The sequence below is a fragment of the Cryptotermes secundus genome, unplaced genomic scaffold (assembly GCF_002891405.2).
Source record: "Cryptotermes secundus unplaced genomic scaffold, Csec_1.0 scaffold1274, whole genome shotgun sequence".
NCBI lineage: Eukaryota > Metazoa > Arthropoda > Insecta > Blattodea > Kalotermitidae > Cryptotermes > Cryptotermes secundus.
In genome coordinates this window covers 469,118-491,592 of record NW_019718632.1, presented here as the reverse complement: position 1 = coordinate 491,592, position 22,475 = coordinate 469,118, and the positions used below count along the sequence as shown (strand labels likewise).

Below are 22,475 nucleotides of genomic sequence, written 5' to 3'. Positions count from 1 at the left end.
TGTTGTATTCCCCTCGAGTCTCCCTTAGGCCCAAAATGGGTTTTGCTAGCAGGAACAGTTATCATATATCACTTATGTGACCAGAGTGGCTAGACAACTGAGGGGCAATATACAGAAATATGGTGGGGGCAGGAAGTCTAACAGCTTGAGTGAAATGTGGAATTGGTCAATCCATGGGACTTCTTTCTGTGGCCTCAGTATAATGAACAAGGAACAGGATCTTCGTCAAGCAAATTCGGGTGAGTCAAGAAATGTTTTGTTATACTCTGAAATCAAAGGTTCATTACCATGATCAAAAAAGCATGTCATATGGCCATACACTGAATCAGTTCAGCCTAATTTACATCTCCCAAAGATGCATTTTAATATTATCCACCTGTCTATGCTGAAATCTCCCAAGTAATTCCCGTAATGTTTTTCAAGATATTCTGCACACAGCTCAAAGGTGCTGTTTTCTTGAGTGCAGCCATAAATGGCAGTGGAAGGAATTCTCAAGCCCCTGCTACAGTGTCTGCCTTTTCCAAAAAAAGTACGCAGCGTACCTCAGACAGTAACACTGCTTACAGCATTATTATTATTCCATGAAGTTTTAGTATGATTGTAGTTGTCTCTCCAGAAAGTTTCAGTTATTGAGGTTTGCTATTTTTTAAGACTGTCATATGGGCAAAACTGATGCATGTGCTCAGACGTTGTTTTGTTAATAGATTTTATGCTTCAAATACAATAGTGATTATTTATAACTGCAACAAATTTCAATGGGTTTTCTACTAGTTTTTGAATGATAATGAACAGATCAAAAATTATTTGAGACCATGACTTTTGTCACTGATGAGACAAATATTTTATGTTACATATGTTATTAAGAAAGTGGCTAGCATAAGCTGTGTGCTCTGCCAGTTACAGGAGATTCCACTAAAACAGTGCAGGAGCAGACAGGTCACTGACTGCAGATCTTCTCACTTTGTGACTTCATGGTTCAGCTCTGTCACATCACACTAATTCACCAACAACAAAAAAGATGCACTGCTGCACTCTGCAAATGAACAGAGCCCGCAAGTTGGAAGGCAACACTTTACGTTACAAAATGCAAAGGTACTTAGCACCGCACGGAATGAATGAAAACGAACAGTATACGTCTTCTCTCCCATGAAATTTCAGTACATCAAGAGCTATGCTTATTGACTGCTTCGTACCGGTTTCTCGCTCTGCCTATTTTTCAACCTTGAAAATGGAAGCAATTTGTTCCTTCAAAATATCAGCTGACTTTCACTGGACTACACAGCATTATATTCCAGGAAGCAGAGCTCTGCAGTGCATATAGTGAATGCACAATTTGGAGATCATGTCCTTCTGCCTACGTCATCTCCAGCAACGCTCAGAAAATTTCAATCAAATTAAGCTTACATTACATGCAGCAGGATAAGTTTAATTAGGTCCATATCAGTTATATACAATCCAAAATATAAAGGAACCAACAACTGCTTTGTAAGATAAATTACTAAGTAACAGAACAAAATGGTATGGCCACACTTTATGAATGAATAAACACAGAATCCTGAAGGACTAAAATATGAAACTGAAAAGAAAACCTCCAAGAGGAAGACAAGGATCAAGATGGAAACAAAACATTAGGCAACATGTCACACAGAAAGAAAGAAGAACATGACAGGAAACCTGAGGAGGAGCTCTGGGAAGACATACATAGACATGAGGGAGCAAATCTTATAAATATGAAAGCACAGTGATAATGGCAGTATAAACAGCACTAAGTGTGACTTGACGACATCTTGATTTCAACAAACTGTGCATGAGAGGGTCCATATTCCTTTTCAAATCCCAAATTGCAATAATTCCCTCATTTATCCATGTGAATTCCTAAGAGGCATAACAACACTGGCTCCATTCCTTGCCAGTAAATGTCATTCCTTATCTTTTGCAAATATCACAAGAACGACCTTCTGTGGACATAGCTAAATGGCTCTGTTTATACACGTAAGGCCTGATAAGTTCACAGACTCTTCCCGTATACAAACATCACATGACCTCACATTTTATCTCCACATGGAGGTCAGCAGCTTCTGTTGTGTTGAAATACTTATCAAACACATCTGAAAAATGTTTAAAAGATGCTTGCAGCTGTCCTACACTCAATCTGAATTTTATCAAATTTCTTAAAACAAGACCAAGTAGAAATGAATTATTTCTTTATTATTATTATTCTTAGTGGGGTGAGACTGAGTCCACTTGGTACTGCAGCCACTATTTGGCCTACTGTACCAGCCCCACATGACAGAAGATGGTGACTGTGGAGCAACTGGTGGAATGAACAGCAGAAGGACTGCAAATCATGTCCTGTTTCTAGCGAACTACCCAACATTTGTGCAAAAGGATCAGCACAGTTGCCTGTGGGCCAAGCCAGAACAGTGTTCTCTCAAACATGAAGCAAGAGTGGCATTTTAAGATTCTGACAAAAACACTTGTAACTAGCGGAAAAAATGTGAAAGTTCTCATGCATGATTGCTCCATACTTTCGCTCACAAGTATTCTGCGCCTGGCTGCACACCACTGCAATGTGGGCCAGCAGGACAGGCGCAACTAAACCTTAATTAAGCAAGCAACCACAAAGTTGAACAACCCGTAACAGAGGAGCACTCCCACCCCAGTCTGTACATTCTGGGCTTTCATACCATGAGAATACTGCATTCACAAAAATCCAATGGGCACTGAAATAAGTTACAGACACAAAAGTATCTCTTCCAGTCCGTGAATGCAGAACTATACTGGCTGCATCATTACAGGAGGACAGAAGTTTGACAATAGAATGAATGCAGAGGGAGAAAAGGGAAAGAGTGAGAAGGAGGTTAAGAAGAATAAGATGAGAGAAAGACAACAGCAAGGGAGTATGATGGTACACTAAATGTGAGTTGATGTTAAAGAAGGAAAAGGAGTTCAAAAAGCAGAATAAGGAAACAATGAAGGAGTGAGATTATGAGAACAAGAGGAGGAATAAAGGAGGATGTTATCAAGATTAATAAGATTATAAAGAAGGAGAAAATACTAAAATAGCTTGGGTCAGATTAGTTATGACTCTTTGTTGTCATCACATTTCAATAATGTTACACTATTCACTGAGATACACCTGCAGCGAAGTTTAAACAAACAGGTATTCAATTCAATAATACATATTATGTTATATTAAGTTAGGTCTGGTTAATTTTGGGGCATGCGGTAGTGTAGTTGGTTGAGGCACTATGCTACAAGCCAGAATGTCACGGGTTCAAGTCCTGATGAGGTCATTGGATTTTTTTTCAATTGACCTAATCCTTCAAGCTGCACTATGGCCCTGGAGTCGACCCAGCCTCTAACAGACATGAGTACCAGGAATATTCTTGGAATATTCTTGGGGATAAAGGGTGGCCGGCGCGTAAGGCTGACAACCTTACAGCCATCTGTGAGCCGACTGCCTAGAAAATATGGGAACCTCAACATCTCACAACCCTATGGGCCTCCACAGCCTGTTACAGGAATACATTTACTTACTTTTACTGGTTAATTTAATTTAATCTGCTTTATTGTATGGTTTGTAACTTGGACAGCTCAGGTGATACAGTGACAAGGCTACAAGCTGGACAAGCATGAAACTGGAGTTCAATCCACTGGGACACTTCATCATCATTACAGTTCAGTTCTTATGTGGCTAGGGGAGCAGGAGAAAAACAAATGTCATGCCACATTTCTGTTTCTGTAATGGCCCAAAACTGTGATTCTCTTCACAGGTCATATTTGAACAATGGTTTGCACTGGGGTTTTTACATACAATTATTATATTCCTATCAATAATGACAGCATTTTCATCTGTTTTTCTTTGATGTTCATGCACAGAGTGGAAAAAGCTTGCAATACTAAATCACACAACAACCCATAAAAATCCATTAATGAAAACTGCACAGACTCAAAATTAACTACATATATATGTCATGCTGGTTCTTACATGGCCAGTTCTTCTATAACTATACTTGCTACCAGAAAAGTATTCGTGTCGTTAAAAACATTTCTGGTGTGGTTTGAACTCACGCAGGGCAACCTCCCTGCTAAACAGGGCTGTGATAAAGACAAATAATACCTAATGTGCAAATGTTAACGCATTTACTATGATGAAACCCTGATAAATCTGTGCATACTAAAATGGTTACTGTAACACAAACACTGAACTTCTCGATTCTTGATAGATACTCTCGTATTACCCTTATATTTTCTGTCTTTGAGAGAGGCTCCGTTAAATAGTGTTACGAAGTATAACACAGACAATAACAAAGCCACCCGTCGTAATGTCATGTTTACGCTTTTACGCACAACACACATCACACACTCATTTCGTGCCTGGAAGCACGCACGCAACCTCTCCCGAAAATCCAGCTGTTACACGTACTAACAATCCTACGAATATTTACTCTTTGCGTCTGAAACTGTTGCACCCATTTAACATGGTTATATATCTAAAATTCACATAATAAATGTATATAATAACACAAGTAAGAGTTCTATAAATTTTGTATAATTTAAGCTATCAGTTTCCCCAAATACATGTTTTTAATACATAAATACTTCCAGTTCAATGACCAAAAAAACCGCCTACAACTCCACACATGCGCCGTAGAAAGATGCGCATCGACACACGCCGGCAATTTTCAAATACATTATTAAAAATATTATGCTCTGATTTTTATATATCTACATAAATTATACACCATTTACTTACTGTCAACTTTAGTATTTGTATGCGTCGTCAAATATCCGCTGCTTAAGGTACCATGAAACTTGGGTGCTCCGTCAAGAGAAGTATTGACGTCCCTGTGAAGGCATACATCACCCCGCAAGCCAACATGACATTCTCCTTCAGATTCTAGCAGCACAACGTATCCTGTAAAGCATATCGGTAGTCATTTCCAACATAGCACAAGTCGTGGTTCTCTAGGCCCACTAGTTCTGTGATAATTCTGTCACATACCCGATTTAGCTTCATGAATAATTCGTCAGCACTTTTAGCACATCAGAAGATGCCAGGAGACGTCTGCATTTTGTGCTTGCCTCTCGTTCTTGTTATAAAGTGAAGTGTCATACATATTATATTGGGGGGAAAAATATATATATATACACACACACACATCAATAAACTAATCTTACCTGTTAGATAAAACACAATAAAAACAACCCGACGCATCGTTGTCGAACACTTCACGTGTTCCGAAAAACGGTAGACGGGTAACTAATAAAGCTTTCTATCCAGAAACAACAGTGAGAAGAAATGCGTAGATTGTAGGCGGAGACTGTAGACTTTTTAGCTGGGAGTCGATGGAAAGTAACGGTGTCGTGCATCCAACTTCACTGAAACTAAGGACCGCATCACGTCGTTTTTTTTTCGTAATAATCGTTACTTGGCAACACAGTTTTGACATGCTTCGAGAATGACTGGGCATAACATTTGTTTCCGCACTTGCCTCCTAACAAGGAGTGGGATACACTACATGGAAATCTAAGATAATTATCTAGCACTTTCTCACTCATCCTTGCACCTCGATAAGAGGCGTGGTCTTCTTTTTCCGATACACCAACTCGTGATAAATTCGCAATTTCAGAACGCAATGTTATGAAGTCTAATGGAATAAGCGTGAATTTGTATGCCCAACAATGCATCCTACACTAAACATTTCGTTTGACTGTATCTGTCAAATTTGTTTTCTCTCTGGCATTGAATTTGAAGTGTGCCCGCCAACTTCGACTGTTGTTAAGGCGCTTATATTGACATTTTTAAATACAAAATTGTTTAAGAGCACTTACTATCTACTAGGATATAAAGCCGTGTAGTCTATTGAAAGTCAACCGACGTTTCGGAGGAACATATCGCTTCCATCTTCAGGGTTGAATAAGCCGTGAAAAAATAAACAGCGTGGAAGTAATTTGCTTTATTCCTCGACCCTGAAGATGGAGGCGATACATTCCTTTTAACATCAATTGGTCAACTGACGTTAGAAGACGTGGACTACGCGGCGTTATATCCCAGAAGATAGTTTACAGAAGAAATTCGTGTAATGATTGCAGTTTCATGTTATTAAGTGCAAAACAACANATTACTGGGTTTTTGGACTTTTCTATCGTCCAGAATTCTAGGTAATAGAGGACACAACGTTTTGGAAACTGGATCTGTTTCCGTCTTCAGGTGAGAAAGGAAGACACCTACTCAGTTAGGCCCCTTGGAAAGAGCAATCCAGTGATTGAGATTAGCTCTTTCTAAGGGGCTCAACTGAGTAGGCGTCTTCCTTTCTCACCTGAAGACGGAAACAGATCCAGTTTCCAAAACGTTGTGTCCTCTATTAGCTAGAATTCTGGACGATAGAAAAGTCCAAAAACCCAGTAATTCTGTGTGTCATCCACCATCGTCAGCACCCTTTAGAATCTGCAACATTTATCTCCCCTGTTGTATTTAATCACAAACATCATGACGTTCTACAACACAGTATTTGTCATGTCTTTTGTCTCATGACAAAGTGTGCTACATTTAATACTTATTTTCTTTGGAGTTGTTTTCTTCTTTGGTCTCTTTCTGTCTTCTTCCCTTTCTTTCTCCTCCCTGCAGGTACATGGCTGATTCTTATGCGTGAACTAAACCTATTCTTTGATAAGCTGATTTTCAATTCAATAATTTAACAAACGATTTCAACCTATGACTGACCCACGAAAGGCTGCTTTGCATGAGTGTACAGTTACACCAGATAATTAAAATGTGACTCTGTTAAATCTCAAAATTCTCTTATGTGTAAAGGAATAATACGATAGTTGTGACAGGTACCTTTCTATCTGACACAAGTAGAGGAAGAACACATAGTTAAAAAAAAAAGAGTTGCCTGTGGCACTCATCTCAATTGGCTATCTTTTCTGGGTTTCTTATTGCCAGTGGGGTGGGACTAAGTCCCTTGTACTGCGGCCACTTCTGGCCTATTGTACCAGCCCCAGATGATAGGTGAGGGTGATTGTGGAGAAATTGGTGGAATGAAGATTGGCAAGGGAAACCGAAGTACTCGGAAAAAACCTGCTCCAGCAGCACTTTGTCCACCACAAATCCCACTTGACCAGACCCGGGATCGAACCAACTAACTGCTTGAGCTATGGTGTGGCCCTATCTTTTCTGTTACTGAATCATCACACCCAGTTTTTCATAAATGTAGGTCACATATGCAAAAAGACTGACAACTTCAGATACAAGGGCAAAAAAAAATCAGGATAGGGAATGTAATACATAGTCACCACAACTAGAAAATCCTAAAGAAAAATACGAGGAAAAATTACAACACTATTACCTAAAGGAAATGAGATTAAAATGGACTGATGGGGGTGGGGGTTGTTATTAGCTCTGAAGCAAAATCATACAAAGAGCAGACAGAGATGGGAGACAAGCTAAGCCCCTGCAGCAAGCAACTTAATAAAGCTACTGTAATGGCATTAGTCTAATAAGATATACTGGTTACTGCAGAAGACTACCCATAGTGCCAGGGCATTCCGGTCGAGACCACAGAGCAGACAACAGAAAGGAGAGCCATACAACTGGTAGATGCAGCACTGGGAAGGAAGTAAAGAGAACAGCAAAACTTGGAAATGTATGTCAGTCATGTTACTGAACTGCTTATAAAAAGATAGTTTAATTAAATTAGGTACAAAATACAACATGGTTTACATAGTATGCCTGTCTCATTACATTCTGTAGCTTTTGTCTGAAGCATTTCAATGTAGTCAGGCACACAGATTTGCATATCTGGGAGCTATTATGGTACTGGCAGGAAATCACCAACTCCGTCTTCCGACACATCAATCCGTGTTAAATTTGTTCTGAGCTAAGTGTCAGATAAGGATTCTATCCTTTCCCAACCTCTTGTAGATCAAAACTCTCTCTTCTTCCCACTTCTATCCTTTCTTGGTCCATCCAGTGTTCCCACACACCTCTCCCTGGTTCCAGTTTCTGTGTCAGTTCGGTGATCTACCTGCATTCATTTCCCACTGGAGAAGCACTTCAGGGTGTTCATTTCTAGTCACATTGTGACTTATCTTATGACTTTCTGCCTTAGTACAATTGTCTGCTGTGCTCCTCAAAAACTTTACTGTCATCTGATTCCACTTCTTCCTGAATGGCAATTGCCCATATGACAGCATCGATGTATAACTGTCATGTGTTGTGCTGTTAGATTTCACTGTTCAAAATTAAACATTTAACTATAAAGATATGGTTTTAAACTCATTAATATTTACCAAAACATGAAAAATATTGCAAATAAACCTTCATACAAAGTGTATTGTTCAATTGTTCAAAGCATATTTCTCAATTCTGGATCAAAATTTATATTTCATTATTACAATTCCAGAAACAACTCCACACACACTATATTTCATCAGAATCTCTTAAATTAAAGCAATGCTATTACATGCAGAAAACAGACACGATCATGTATTGCTGTGAAATATCTGTAGTGTCTGAAGAAAAAAAAATAAATCCTGAAAATTTAATGTACTGCTAGAGTCTTGTACCTAAAATCACTAAAAAAGACATCCAGATGTCTAACTGTTAAAATCAAATCATATGAAACTATGACAAAATTTAAATAACTTGGAAAAAGAAAAAAAAACTGAGATTTGATCATGACAGGAGAGGGTATGGAAATATTCATTACCATTTAGCCAAAAAACTCTAATTTCTAACAGGAAATCTGGGAGTACTGCAGAACTCTCCCTCTTCTCAGTGCAGCTGCAGGGCCGCTTTGACCTTAAGCGCTCATTAGTTATTTGGACTTTCAACAAATGTAGTAAATATAAAATTGATTAAATTACATAAAAAGGCACTTTGTAATATAAGCATCTGACATAGCTGCTGTAGTGAGATCAAGTAGGGTGACTGTGGCTCGGAATTATGCCATGGTGTTGCATGAGCTGTGTTTGCTTTCCCAGTGCCAAATAATGCTGATGTCCACACCACTCTTTCAGAACGGGCAAGACAATGCCACCCAAAGATGACCTGGAACTACAGAAACTTCGAAAAGAACTGGATGATCTGATGACAAAAATCAAGGCAAGTTGAAGCTCAGAATACCCCACACTTTGCTGGCAAGTTCATAATGAGGGCCATAGCTTCTGTTCGGAGTATGAAAGAGTGCTTGCTGGGAATTGAAAGATCAGATCCTGGACGTTGCACATACGAATCTTGGTATCAGCACCATTAAAAATAGGAGAACTCTCTTCACTCCACAAGTTATCATGCCTCTATTTATGATTTCTAAGTTTAATTTTGTTTAGAAGCACAATGGCAAAGGGTCATCAGTACACAGAGACAAACCATAAAATGACTGTAACAGAAGTGTCAGAATACCTCAGTCAGTATAGTCAATAGGCAATGGTATGGACAACCAGGGAATCTCGGTTCAATTCCCAGTACAAGAGCAGACTCTCTCCCTTCTTGATAGTGTCCTGATTGGCTCTGAGCCCCACACAACCTCTTATGCAATAGGTACAGGGGTAAAGCAGCTGAAGCGTGAAGCTGATGACTAACCTCAATCTAATGGTGAGGTTAGGAATATGCAGAGCTGTACTCCCCCATACATCTTGCTTACTTAAGCATGGGAGCAATTTCAGCTCTTTTAACTCACACGCGGACAGACAGAGGTTGTACAAATGTACCTCATGCATGGCAGATATGTGGACTGAATTTGCAAATGGGTGACATTTGTAGAGTAACGAGGAAATGGAGAGAATTATATGATGGGAAACTTCAAATTTTGTATGTGTGTATGGCTTTTCAGGTGGTCAGCATCAAAGATCATTTGCACTGTGATCAATTCAAGTTAAAATTCTGTGTCTAAGATAAATGAGAACAGATATCACACAGATGATGAAACAAGAAATGCAAACAAAAGTGTTCCCAGGAAAACCTCATAGAAGGCCTTGAGCATCAATAGAGGGGTAAATTAATCTTCATAGAAACAGGCTATGCTGAAGTAAACTGCATTCATGTTTTCCAGATGTGTCCAGTCACCAATCACCCCTACAACATTAGGTAATGTGTATAAATTGAAGCACTCCCCTCGTAATCCGATACAATCCAAATGTTGGCCAACATCATCACTTTCTAATTCTCATTAGTTTCTCTGGACAGACAAGTATATATGACTGAAGAATTTTTCTTGGAACCACAAAAATCATATTATAGGACTGACTCATCATGGGGCAGGCAGCAATGAAAAGCCCCACAAGGTAGGGTTTGACTTGTGAGGCTTCCTTGCTAATGAACTAACACAGGACACTGTTGTTAGGAGGAGCAGAATAAGGCAGCAGACAAAACACTGGAGGACATTTGTGGAGACGTGGCAAGTGCCCCCAAAGTGCGGCTCACCACAAAGAAGCTCCTCAAGGGCCATATCAATAAGGTCAACTCGATCCACTTCAGTGGAGACAGCAGGTCAGTGTCCACATGAATCAGAAGCTTTCCAAAGCCACACTTAGCCTTTTCACTGTCATGACCTGGTCCCTAACATTTCTCTCAAATAAATTTCCTGAATAAGTTACATAAAGACTGTTGTGCTCTGGGGTGTAATGACATGTAGTCTAGTACATCTTTACTGATGTTTGGGAAGTAGCTTGAATGTATATCAAATATGTAGGAACAAATTTTAAAAAATGTCATTATTACTTGGGTGAATTAATTCAATATGTTCTTCTGTTTACCTGGTAAAATATGTAGGAGAAGAATTGCAGAGCTGGATTGGAAACATTTTCTGGGTACAAAGAAAGATCTGACCTTTACATTTCTTACATTCTGGAACATCTGCTTGTACCTTAACAATTTAACAACTTAACTCGAGGGCATTGGTTGGTAATTACACATAACCTGCAGTAATGTCCATTAATGTGTCACTTCACCCACAGAGCATACTTACTTTGTGTAATTTTCACAACGAACAGTGATGGCTTCCCTAAACACTGATGATTGTGTAAGAGAGATGTGCTTTCTTTTGTGTGGAAGTGCTCTGGTCTTTACTATAGAGTTAAGCATACAGAATAAAGTGCAGACACTCACACAGGCATGCAGTGACGGGCTCATTGGATGGGAAGCTCATAATCTGGGACACATGGACGGGCAACAAGGTCCAGATCATCCCACTCAGGTCATCCTGGGTCATGAGCGTGGCCTTTGCACCATCTGGAAACTACGTTGGTGAGTGCCATATTAGACAACTTGACTGTGACACATCGAGCAACTGGCCATTGTCTTACTGGCAACTCTATTGCAGCATGTGGGGGAATGGACAACATGTGTACAGTCTATGACCTCAATAATCGTGACTCAACAGGTGCAGCCAAAATTGTACGAGAGCTCCTCGGATATGAGGGCTTTCTGTCTTCCTGTCGCTTTCTGGATGACAAAACAATTATTACTGGGTCAGGAGACATGAAGATGTGAGTACCATAGAATTCTGTACCATTTTCTCGTTTCTGCCAGCTGATCTACATTTCTGACACTTCATAAGGTACTGCTTCACATCGCTAACAGAATCCTTAAGTATTACTGTTTTAAGATTTGAGCTTTCACAGGGAACCAATGCATTAAAATCATCTTGGGTGTGAGCCATATGGCAGCTGGGCAAGAAACCAGTGTCTCACAAGCAGCTGTATCATCAGGAGCAACATCACCAGTAGAAGCAAAAAGAATGGATTTCAGTTCAAATATGATGCAGCTGATGACTCAGGAAGATTTTGGTGCATTTCTTGTTTCTGATCAGCATCTTCAGCCCTTCAGAGCCTCCTGTTTGAGTCTCATGAGAAGCATAAATCATGTAACACCCATCATTTCCCTGTGTCACATCCAAATATTCTGTAAGCACTTTATTTTTACCTCTATGCAGCTGCTTGTGGGACTTGGAGATGGGTAAACGGTCCTTAGAGTTTGAGGCCCACTCAGGGGATGTGGTCTCCATCTCTCTGTCACCCGACTCCTCGAGCTACTTAACTGGCAGCGTGGACAAATCTTGCAGACTGTGGGACCTGCGTGATGACAAGCCCAAACAAACATTTTTTGGGCATACATCTGATGTGAACTCTGTCTGTGTAAGTTGTCTGACCATTACCACATATGCACATGGTGCACTGTGGGTTTGCATACCTACAATATTACATTAGTAAAATGTTTGTTGGAAATTTGACATTTCCCAGCTCTGGCTGCTGTTTCCACAGATAGCCCTTCCACTGAAATAACAATTTCACTAAATTCAACTTTCTTTGGCAAATGTTTTTAAGACTGCAATACCTACTGAAGCAGAGGTACCTCTTGCTACCATTTGCTGCTGCATCAACCAGTCCCATCTTTAATTATTACCAGTGACCTACATTCCTGTGTAACACACAATCATAAATCCTATCCTATCATACAGAGTGTATCAAAATTCAATGGCAAAAATTCAGGATCGGACTCCTCATATAGAGAGAAGAAAGAAGTGTATGACAACATGGTTCCAGAATTGCATAATTACAGTTATCAGACCTTTTGGTAACGTTAGTGCAATCCGACACTCCTAACACTGTTATACTGAATATGTCTGTAATGCCAGCTGGAACACTCTGGTCACGTATCAGAGGAAATGTTCAAAGTGACCTCCTCCTGCCTGAATACAGGCCTCCACTCGTCATCGTATTGAGTGCTCCACACAATCAAAAATGCCCGGTGTAGTGCGTACTGTCTGACAGGCTGCCACAATGCGCGCATGGAGAGTTGGTACATCAGCAACAGCAGTCGTTTACATGACAGACTTTAAGTGTCCCCACAGGTAAAAGTCCAGGGGGTTTAAGTCAGGAGAGCATGGTGGCCAAGCAATTGGTCCACCTTTACCTATCCAGCACCCAAGATAATGTGTATTAAGGTGCCTGCGGGCAGACAGACTGAAATATGCGGGAGCACCACCATGCACGAAGTATAGCACTCTATAAATTACACGCTCGGATAACTCTGTAATTATGCATTTCCTGACCCATGTTGTCATAGACTTTTTTTCTTCTCACTATATGAGGATTCCATTCCTGAAGTTGTGCCGTTGAGTTTTGATACACAGTGTATATGCACACATTTCATTGAATATATGTAAATTATTGAAGAATTTTTGTAATATTTAATGACACTTTTCCAACTGCATCAATATTGTGTTCTAATTACTGGACCTAGGCAATTCCAAGACCAGCCCTACAGAAAGAAACAATATGTAGTTCTGGCTTAAATGAGACCCAAGTTCACTGAACAAACCAAATTAACTAAACTACATGATCGGCAGTTCCATCCATCAGGCTATGCATTCGCAACAGGGTCCGAGGACAAGACTGCTCGCATGTTTGACATACGTTCAGATCAGAACATAGCAACTTACCATCCTCCAAACAACACTTCAGGGTTCACCTCCTGTGGTCTGTCGCTCTCGGGTCGCTACATGCTGTGTGGCAGTGATGACTCATCTGTCCACATCTGGGACACACTCAAGAACCAGCACAATGGTAATGTTACCAGTATCCTTGTGCAATATTTGGAGTTCAGTCACAGACTGTCAGCAGTAAAGTGTTTGCTGGGTATTTAGGTTTGATATCCTCGGACCTGACTGTCTTATGTTTACTCTTGTTCATTTGGTTCACTCTCTCAATTTGAAGTGTGTTTTGAAGGTTCTTTAAAAATCACTCCATAAAAAGTTAAACCAAGAATGTCAGAGGCAGCATAGCTACTAAGCAGTGTCAGACTGATTGCACGAAGTGGCCAGAGATTTGTATATCAGTGGCAACCACATAAGCTAAAAAGCTAAAGATTAAAACACAGAAAATTATGATTTTATCTGGTCATTTGAGGATAGAGAACTTGGTGTGCCACCATAAGGGAAAAACATAGACTGAGGGTGTTTGGGAACAGCGTGCTGATGGAGGCAGTAACAGGGGTGAGGAGCTTCATAATTTCTACTTCCCACAAAATGTTATTAGGGTGACCAAATGAAGCAGAATGAGACGGGAGGGACGTGCAGCACACATGGGAAATTAAAAATGTATAAACAATTTTCGGATAGAAAACCTGAAGAGAAAGAGGATGTGAACTGAATAGGGCTCAGAGAAGTGAGGGGGGGGGTCTTGTGCACACAGCAATGAGCCTTAAGGTTGCATAAAAGTCGGGAGAATTTATCGAACAGCTGAGCAACTGTAAGCTGCTCACTACAGTTAGCCTGATAATACAGAGTGGAGTTCATTATGTACTGAGACAGTCTGCAGTACAAAGGGAACCGTTCTAAAACTCTGGCCTGCCTAGTAATTCTCTGGATGATCAACCTAATGCACGGACCATCATTACTTCCTTCCCAACCCCTTCCATTCACGACTATGCCAACAATTCACCAGCTTATCACTGTTTCAGGCTGTCTGACTGGTCATGAGAACCGCATCACATCGCTGTCTGTGGCCGGGAATGGAATGGCCGTTGCAACGTGCTCCTGGGACCAAAATGTCCGTGTCTGGGTGTGACTGAAAGCCCAGCTGTCCACATAACCATCTAAACTACCTATAGGATGATCACAAAGTCCATGACTATAACCTGAGCTAGTTCAATCCATTTCAAAACATATTCTCTAATATATATTTCAGTATTGAAATTATTTATGTTCAAGCCACAATAACCACTTAGGCTATTGAGATCAGTTCCCTGTTCACTCATCCCTGCATGGCAACGCAGCTGGTCACTCACAACACTCTTCCCTCAACTTGTCTATGCTGAACTGTGAGATGCATTCACTCCCTGACTGACTAACTGATCCACTGTCTCACTACTTGCTCATCTGTTCTGCACCGCAATTAACTGAAATGGGCCTCGTGAGAACTTGACAGCAACCCTTACAGGTTTTACTGAGCTCTCAGGTGACTCTGACCTTCAGCATAAGCTGAGTGGCTTCCTAAATGGTTCAGATGTTACAAGAGATGTGTGCAGGCCAGATGATGTGATATGCCACACACTCAGCTCCCATGACAATATTATCTGCTCATGTACATGGAAGAGGGGTGAAAAATCATGTTCAAATGCATAAAATTATTCTATACCGTACATATTCTTTGAAAGAATATATCCATGTCACTTACCTGCTGAACCTAATTTAACATGTTGTAGCACTGGAATAAAGACTCCTCAAAAACAAACTCCGTGATCTTAGTCTGCAAGCGAACTATTCCAACCGAGCGACTGCCGCTTGTCAGCAAAGTTTAGTGCCAACTTTTGCAGAGAGAGGGTGTCACATGGCCAGCACAACGAATCCCCACAACTGTTAATTTCGGTTTTCTAGACCGGAAAAGACTCCTCACCAGTAACAATAAAAGTAATCCAAAAGAGATACAAGAACTGTTACAGGTTGTTCAACTTATTACTTACGTGCCACTTCTCTCACTACAGACGTAACACTCGCTAGAGCCTCAGATGTGATAAGAGAATATGAGAGGAATTGCACAGCAGATACTTACAATAGCTCAGCATGGCTTGCCAACAGGAGCAGGAGCAACAGGATACACAGGAGGCGGTGGGTTCAAGTCCCATGAATAACACTGCCAGATTCTTCAGTTTTATAGAAAAATGTAATATTATTATTAACATTTATATAATAATCTGTACCACAGAGTAGAGATCTGTAACAAACAAGAACGAATAAGAACACTATTGCAGCAAATAACTGATAAGTAAAAATGACACCAAGCCAACTGTTGACTGCTAGAGAATACTGTAAAGTTTGGCTCACAATCTTGTCCAAAGGAACATACTTTGGTACACCACCACTGCTTGCTATGAATTTGCTTTGCAGTGATGTGCAATATCAGGGGCTTCTAAAATGCTCTGACAGCAAATGTTATTATTCTGCAACTGTGCACTGTTACCTCCACACTGCCCACCGTGACATAGCCCAGCTCCGTGTGGTAGATCTTAGCTACACTGTCCTTGCAACCTGACTACAGCATCATTGTACAAACTTGCACCCCACAGATGGAAGCAGTGGTCTCACACTGTAGACAGCCAAAGTGTAAGTTTGCTTTGTTTGACGGAAGTAACTAATTACCTACTGGGGAGTGATGACACATTATAAGAACACCTACAAATTTTGCATTGAATGTCTGTGTATGCTGAATATTACAAAATGATAACAGTGTGAACCTTTAAAATTATTACCACTGGATCTTACATTTTGTAAACTTGTATTAGACAGAACTCTGAACCAAAATATTATAAATCTGTGACAAAAGAACCCAAGATTCCGACATCCGAAAATGAAACATTCCTCCGCAGCAATATTAACGAGTCAGAGTGTCGCGATATGCTGCAAAAGATCAACAAAAAAACAGAAGGCAGGCACATCATCTTAATCTTACAAAGCAGACAGTCAAATTTCAACAGATGATATTTACATTGCAGTTGGTAATCACTAAGGTTATGGCATTGAGCAGAACATCAATTAGGCTCCTACAAACACAATAATACGTATAATAAACTATGTCACAGAAGCAATTGGCTTCCTAAAGATATCCTAATTACCTTATGGAGCTACAAACCAAGTTTCAAGAAGGCTAACCTCCATACTACCCAGTCAGGCAACAGTTGGCTGGTACTGATTACATACAAGTTTTCACAGGTTGGCAAACATCACTTGGTTAAGTAACATCTTAAACATGATCTAATAACAATAGGCCTAAGATCCAGTTTAAAATGCTGCAGCTACATCCAGATACATAAAACAATTATATGTGTTCATAGGATGTTTAAACAGAAATATATTCAAAGTGTTCACTCAAATAGAACTAAAAAGATCACAGTTTCATTTCACTGAGTGCATTGTGATACTCAAGCAGATTTGACCCAGCTGTCATGTGACACACGTCTTTACTGTCACTCTTGCAGACAGGGGAGTTACACTGAGCAGAAAGCATCAGTACACACAGTCCTGTGACATTTGAGATCCTTACAACATGAGTGTTAGGATGTGATGCCATAGCGTTCAGGTTCCAATATTTTAGGGGATTCAACTGCCCCCGGCCTCTGGAGAGAAAACATGGGACTTCATCTCATTACTTTTATATGAGACGATTGCAACAAAATGTTTTAAGTGTGCTTCTGGGTGCGAAAGCAAAGGAAGGGAATCATAATAAAACGAAGGAGACAGTAATATGGTTATGAATTTAAAAAAAAATGATATATATTGGGTTTTCAGACTTTATCCATCGTCCTGATTTTTAAGATAACTAAGACTGAGGCTAGCTCTTTCTAAGGGACCCAACAGAATAGGTGTTTTCCCTCACCTGAGGACGGAAACAGATCCAGTTTCCGAAATGTGTTTTTTTTCTTAGTTCTCTTAAAAACCAGGATGATGGATAAAGTCTGAAACCCCAGTATCTCTGTGTGTTATACACCATCATCAGAATCCCACAGTAACTATTCAAAAAAGAGATTCCACAATTACTGTGCTGTTGTAAACGTTAAACTGAACATGGATAGAGACTGCAGTCTGACAGCCAATATTCAGCAACGCAAAATTGGGTTCACTTAACTTGGTGACACAGTGCTTTCATGCATAAATCTGCTCTCCTGACAAACGCATGAATGTTTGGAGGGGCCACAGTAAAGAACGCCTTGGAAAGTGATCCATCAAGGGGTACAATTCTAATCACTTATGGTGCTATCAAACCTAAGAAACACATGGCTGTGTGACCACTGTGTCTCAAAGAGCACACCCTAATCAGGCATCTCAAACAAACAAACAAACTGCCAACCTGTGAACTCTTCACTTACAAGCTAGTGCCTTGAAGGCATCAGGGCCCACAACTGGTGTGAACTTAAACTGCTTCACGCTACTTGACAGACCTCATACATTCACACAGCTGTGACACACGCCGAAGCATTCCACTGACTTCTTCAGTTCAGTTTCCGTACTTCACTAGATAACTCTTACTTGCACAGCACTTCTGTTAATGCAACATGCTTTATTTGTTAAGTATCAGGATTTGTCTGTAACAGTCACGGAACTGAAGAACAATATTCAAATAAATGGCTATATTTCTCTCCCTTAAGTGTAGCACCTCTGCACAGACAGAAAAACAAAATGAAGACTGGAATATGGCAAACATGATGACATTGAGAGCATGGTATTCTGGGCGGATACATTATGGCAGCTCACAGAAAGCCTGGCACTCTGAAGGAATATATTACCTCCATCTTCAGGGTTGAAGAGAGAGCCAAGAGAGAAACCAGCAGCAGCAGCCAGTGAGCTAAGCATCTTCTGCTCATTTCCTTGCTTGCCTCATTTCTCAACTCCTTCTCTGAACTACACAGTGTTTCAGCCCAGATGTGCCCTTCACAGGCACCACTGTGAAAAGCACAAGTCCAACATGTTCATATGGGATTAGTTTCTAAAACAGGGAATGCTTAGAACAATGAAAGAGCATTCTTGATTCCTCGTAAGTTGGTGAAGGCAGACAAACTTTCTGCTTCAGTTGAAAAACACTTATGCACGCACAAACAGTCTGGGGGTCAAGAAAGGTGAGCAGTTCCACACATGGATACCTGTTCATATCTCACTTAATAAATTAAGATTGATATTTTCACATAAAAATAACATAAAATTTAGGTTTGTACACAAATGTGTACTATTCCACATATGTTGGCTTCCCCAAAAGTTCATGAAAGCAGAACTACACCATTTTGCACCACGTTCTTGACTGGTAGAAATAAAGGTGAAGATGGTATATGAGCCAGTGAACTTCACTATGACCAGATGACACATTATTAAACAAACGTGAATAATCATTCATACCAACATAAACTGTGAAGCTCATCTGAAGAACATAAATATCATTTGCTGGCTGAAAGTCCAGGGTCTGTACTTGGCCATGTGGGACACTAGCTACTGCTCTGCCATCTACAGCTAGATAAGAAGAGTGGGAATCAAGCAACATGGGAAGCATAAGGGAATTAATCTTTACACTCATCTGTCAGTTTGAAAACTTGGTAGAAACATCTCCATCAGTTTCACTCATCCAGAATTACACTTCAGTCCTACCCACACAGCAGTTTCATAAGAGAAAGAGAGTGCTGAGCACATCACAGCACTTAACATCACCGTAACAAATAAAAAACAACACTCAAGGGTTTCCACGCTCTTTTCCCTTAAAAATGTGGACATACTGACTCCTTCCACGATACTGACTGATGAAAACGTTAAAAGAATTAAGTTCGTGGTTCTGTGCATTCCTTCACTGATCAGCAAACAGCCATTCATCTGACCAATCAATTTCCTCATGTCGCAAGAGTTCGTCACCACCGACACAAAAGCTTGTACTTGCAATGGCTGTGCCTACAGTATCAGATTATCCAGGTGCAAACTGGTTGAAAAGGTATGGACCAATAAGAGGCTTTTGTGACAGTCATCAGGAATCTTCAGGAATATCTTAAACATCTGAATATTAGTCAACTGCTGTGGGGCCACTCATTGTCACGGAGGCAAGTCACAATACAGGGCACACAGCACACCAAATCTGTGGCCCCTTCAGTGTCCTTGAAAAGATACTCAGATGCACAGAGCAGTTCTTGCATTATAAGAGTATTTAGGGTAAGGAGACCTTGCTGCATACTGGAGACTGCTGGCATGCAGTACTGTAGATATATGGAAATAAGAAAGGGAGAAGGTCTTTACATATTCACTGCTGCGGAAACTCAGATCATACACAAAAATCCTACAAGACCTTGTAGCTGTGCTGAACCCACAGCCACCGCAATCTGTGACAGCATCCGAGACATCTTCAAAGTAAATAAACAAGCAAAATGTATGACAAGGTTCATTAAGTAAAGTGGCACACAACAACGGTATAAGCAACTCTGCTGTTGTGGAACCAAAAGCTCAGCAATATTCTGAACCAGTTCTGTCCACATATACAAATGATGCCTCTTTTAATATTATCATCACATTTACACCAAGGTTCCCAAATGATCTTACATTTACTGGCCAATGAAAATTTTGTATGCATTTCTTTGTTCCCAGTGACAAATCCCATTTCATTGCTCTTGATTCAATCATCCTAAAAATCCGAGGTGAAAACCTCATACTGTAACAGTGCTCATCTACATAATTTTCTCCGCTCAGGCATTACTTCAACTGTTTTGGCCAAGTTTTGCCTACCTATACTTTGTTTGCACCTCTGTTGTTCTTGGATGCTCCAAAATGGCATTACTGTGCAATACTAAATAACAGACTAATGCTTACCCCCCAAATATTTTAAATTTTACATTTGCTGAATTTCTTGTCATTCTCCAGTATGAAGACATCCGGCAAGGCATAATTCTGCCATAGATTCCTGAGACATAAACCCCACAGAAATGAGAATCTGCAGCAGATAACAGAACAATGAGCACGAAGTTGCAGACACAGTCTGATGCTCCATCTAACAAGTATTCAATTAACAAAGTGTTCCAGCTTCAGTAGCTCAGTTGGAAGCACATCTTATGGACTCTCGTAGCATTTAAGTTATTGTAAACCAGTGTAATAAATTGACCATGAAATTGGTGCTGTAGAACAGTGCAGATGTGATGCTACAATCCACACTAACAACAGAGTACAGCGTGCTGCATAATGGGCCAGCCTGTACAATTACAGTCTTCATGCACCCAGACATCACTGCAAGTGGTCGGTACGTCTGACTAGAGCTAGGGCAACTCACGTTCCAATCCATGGGACACTCACCTACAACATAATTCATAATCAACATGTCATTAAATTCATGCACCGCAGAGAATCTTCTTTAACTGTTTGTGGGTTGTGTGCTCAGTACGTAGACTATACAGCACTGAATGATATGACTGATGAATGATGACTCAGAAAGGATTTGCAAGGAGGCACTAATGGCCCAAGTGAGGTATGATGTTGGAATTTACCTGGAGTGAGGAAAATCACAAGAACCTCAGACAGGTTAGCTGTACCCCTGGCCAAAGTTCAAACTGAGCACCTCTTGAATAAAAGTGTCATCATTATGTCGACCTATTGGGTCCCACGTATGAACTCTGAAGGTTCTACATGTGTTCACAATTGGGCTTTGTCCTGAGCCACTTTAGTCCAATCCACATCCTCAGACAACAATTCATCTGATATTTCCATCTATGACTGTAAGTGATCATTTTACCATCTCACTGAAGCCTATAAAATACTTGTAACAGAAAAAGACTCGATCCATCTATAGCTAAATCCTTAATCTCCTCCTTCCAAAATGTTATATGCATTTCTTGTTTCTCACCCTAGTGTTAGAGTCCATCCAGTTTCACCAGCAGGGCACAGAGGATAGTGGCACCTCTCTCCTTGGTGACCCATTCCACGGTGTCGTGATCCAAGTGCGGGTCAACAGGCTTGCCCACACCCGCGACCGATGGAGGGCCAATTTTGTAGGATCCAGGCTGCACCAACAGTTGGAAGGCAGCCCGTGCCTCATACCTGTGCTTTGTCTTTGGATCCACGTACCTGAAGCAGCCATATACATATTGCTTAGGCACATCTGCACTCCGCTTGAAACAGTGCTCGGATGGGCGTGACAACAAGTCATCTGTATGACTTCTTGCAAGGAGCTCTGTAGACGGAACCTCTCTACTACAGGTCATGCCATAGCGTACAGCTTGGATAGTTAATGTCACTTTCCTACTATGGAGAGTGCAGACAGAATCTACGGAGGTTATAGATTCCTCTCCCAGTGCTTCTTGAATTGTTATTGGTACTGATAAAGGGGAGGTGTGCAGTGTTAGCAGGGTGAGGGGACCAGTGGCTGACTTCAACTCCCACTATCCATGTGCATTGTAATTAAGATGTGTAGTTAAGATCATACATTGCCACAACTTCTTGACAACAGACTGTACAGCAAACAGTCTTAGGTTGGCAATACGATAGGGTACCCAAAAGAAACCGAATTAATTTTTTTGTGGGCAGAGCTTCTGTAGTACCGCGTTTTGCCGCTATGAGCGCATAGAGCTAACATTCCTGAGTCGATAAGCCGACTACCGTTGCTTCAGAAGGTAAGGACTAGTTTCGGCAGAGTTTATAGTGACAACTGTTTTGTGTGATCGTCGTTTTTGCAATGGCTGATTTTCGTGAACAGCGTGCGGCGGTGAAATTCTGCTTTTTGCTCGGGAAAAGTGGAACAGAAACTCTTGAAATGTTAAAAACGGCGTACAAGGACGATGCTATGGGGAAAACTCAAGTGTTTGAGTGGTTTTCCCGTTTCAAAAATGGTGAAATGTCAATTGATGACAAACCTCGTTCTGGTCGTCCTTCCACGGCCCGAACACATGAAAATGTTGAAAAAATTCGTGAAATCATCAAGGAAGATCGACGACGGACCACTGAAGTGGATGTGGAGCTGTC

The 22,475-nt window shown here is 40.6% G+C and overlaps 3 protein-coding genes across 5 annotated transcripts in view; 1 reads left to right on the top strand and 2 right to left on the bottom strand.

Moving 5' to 3' along the window:
• The window catches only part of LOC111862895 (procollagen-lysine,2-oxoglutarate 5-dioxygenase 1), a 41,196-nt gene extending 35,804 nt beyond the window's left edge, over nucleotides 1-5,392 (bottom strand). The window contains exons 1-2 of one of the 3 annotated variants that reach the window (XM_023848711.2): nucleotides 5,185-5,392; nucleotides 4,760-4,921 (exon numbers count right to left, since the gene is read on the bottom strand). In XM_023848711.2, the coding sequence (XP_023704479.1) occupies nucleotides 4,760-4,921; nucleotides 5,185-5,221 (199 nt within the window). In that variant the 5' untranslated portion in view covers nucleotides 5,222-5,392. Of the gene's footprint in view, nucleotides 1-4,244; nucleotides 4,423-4,759; nucleotides 4,922-5,184 lie in introns of those variants that run through there. The other 2 variants (XM_023848701.2, XM_023848718.1) reach the window with 2 other exon arrangements.
• A 2,158-nt stretch (nucleotides 5,393-7,550) lies between these two features.
• On the top strand, nucleotides 7,551-15,274 carry LOC111863119 (guanine nucleotide-binding protein subunit beta-2). The gene is made up of 8 exons (XM_023849155.2): nucleotides 7,551-7,652; nucleotides 9,028-9,112; nucleotides 10,350-10,495; nucleotides 11,118-11,251; nucleotides 11,328-11,493; nucleotides 11,940-12,141; nucleotides 13,356-13,572; nucleotides 14,468-15,274. Exons 2-8 carry the CDS (start codon nucleotides 9,041-9,043, stop codon nucleotides 14,572-14,574), a joined length of 1,044 nt encoding a protein of 347 aa, XP_023704923.1. The 5' UTR covers nucleotides 7,551-7,652; nucleotides 9,028-9,040; the 3' UTR covers nucleotides 14,575-15,274.
• A 2,154-nt stretch (nucleotides 15,275-17,428) lies between these two features.
• LOC111863091 (neuralized-like protein 4) overlaps nucleotides 17,429-22,475 on the bottom strand; it is a 28,989-nt gene continuing 23,942 nt past the window's right edge. The window contains exons 25-26 of the mRNA XM_023849115.2: nucleotides 21,361-21,581; nucleotides 17,429-20,813 (exon numbers count right to left, since the gene is read on the bottom strand). Coding sequence (XP_023704883.1) covers nucleotides 21,368-21,581 — 214 coding nt within the window. The 3' untranslated portion in view covers nucleotides 17,429-20,813; nucleotides 21,361-21,367. The remainder of the gene's footprint in view (nucleotides 20,814-21,360; nucleotides 21,582-22,475) is intronic.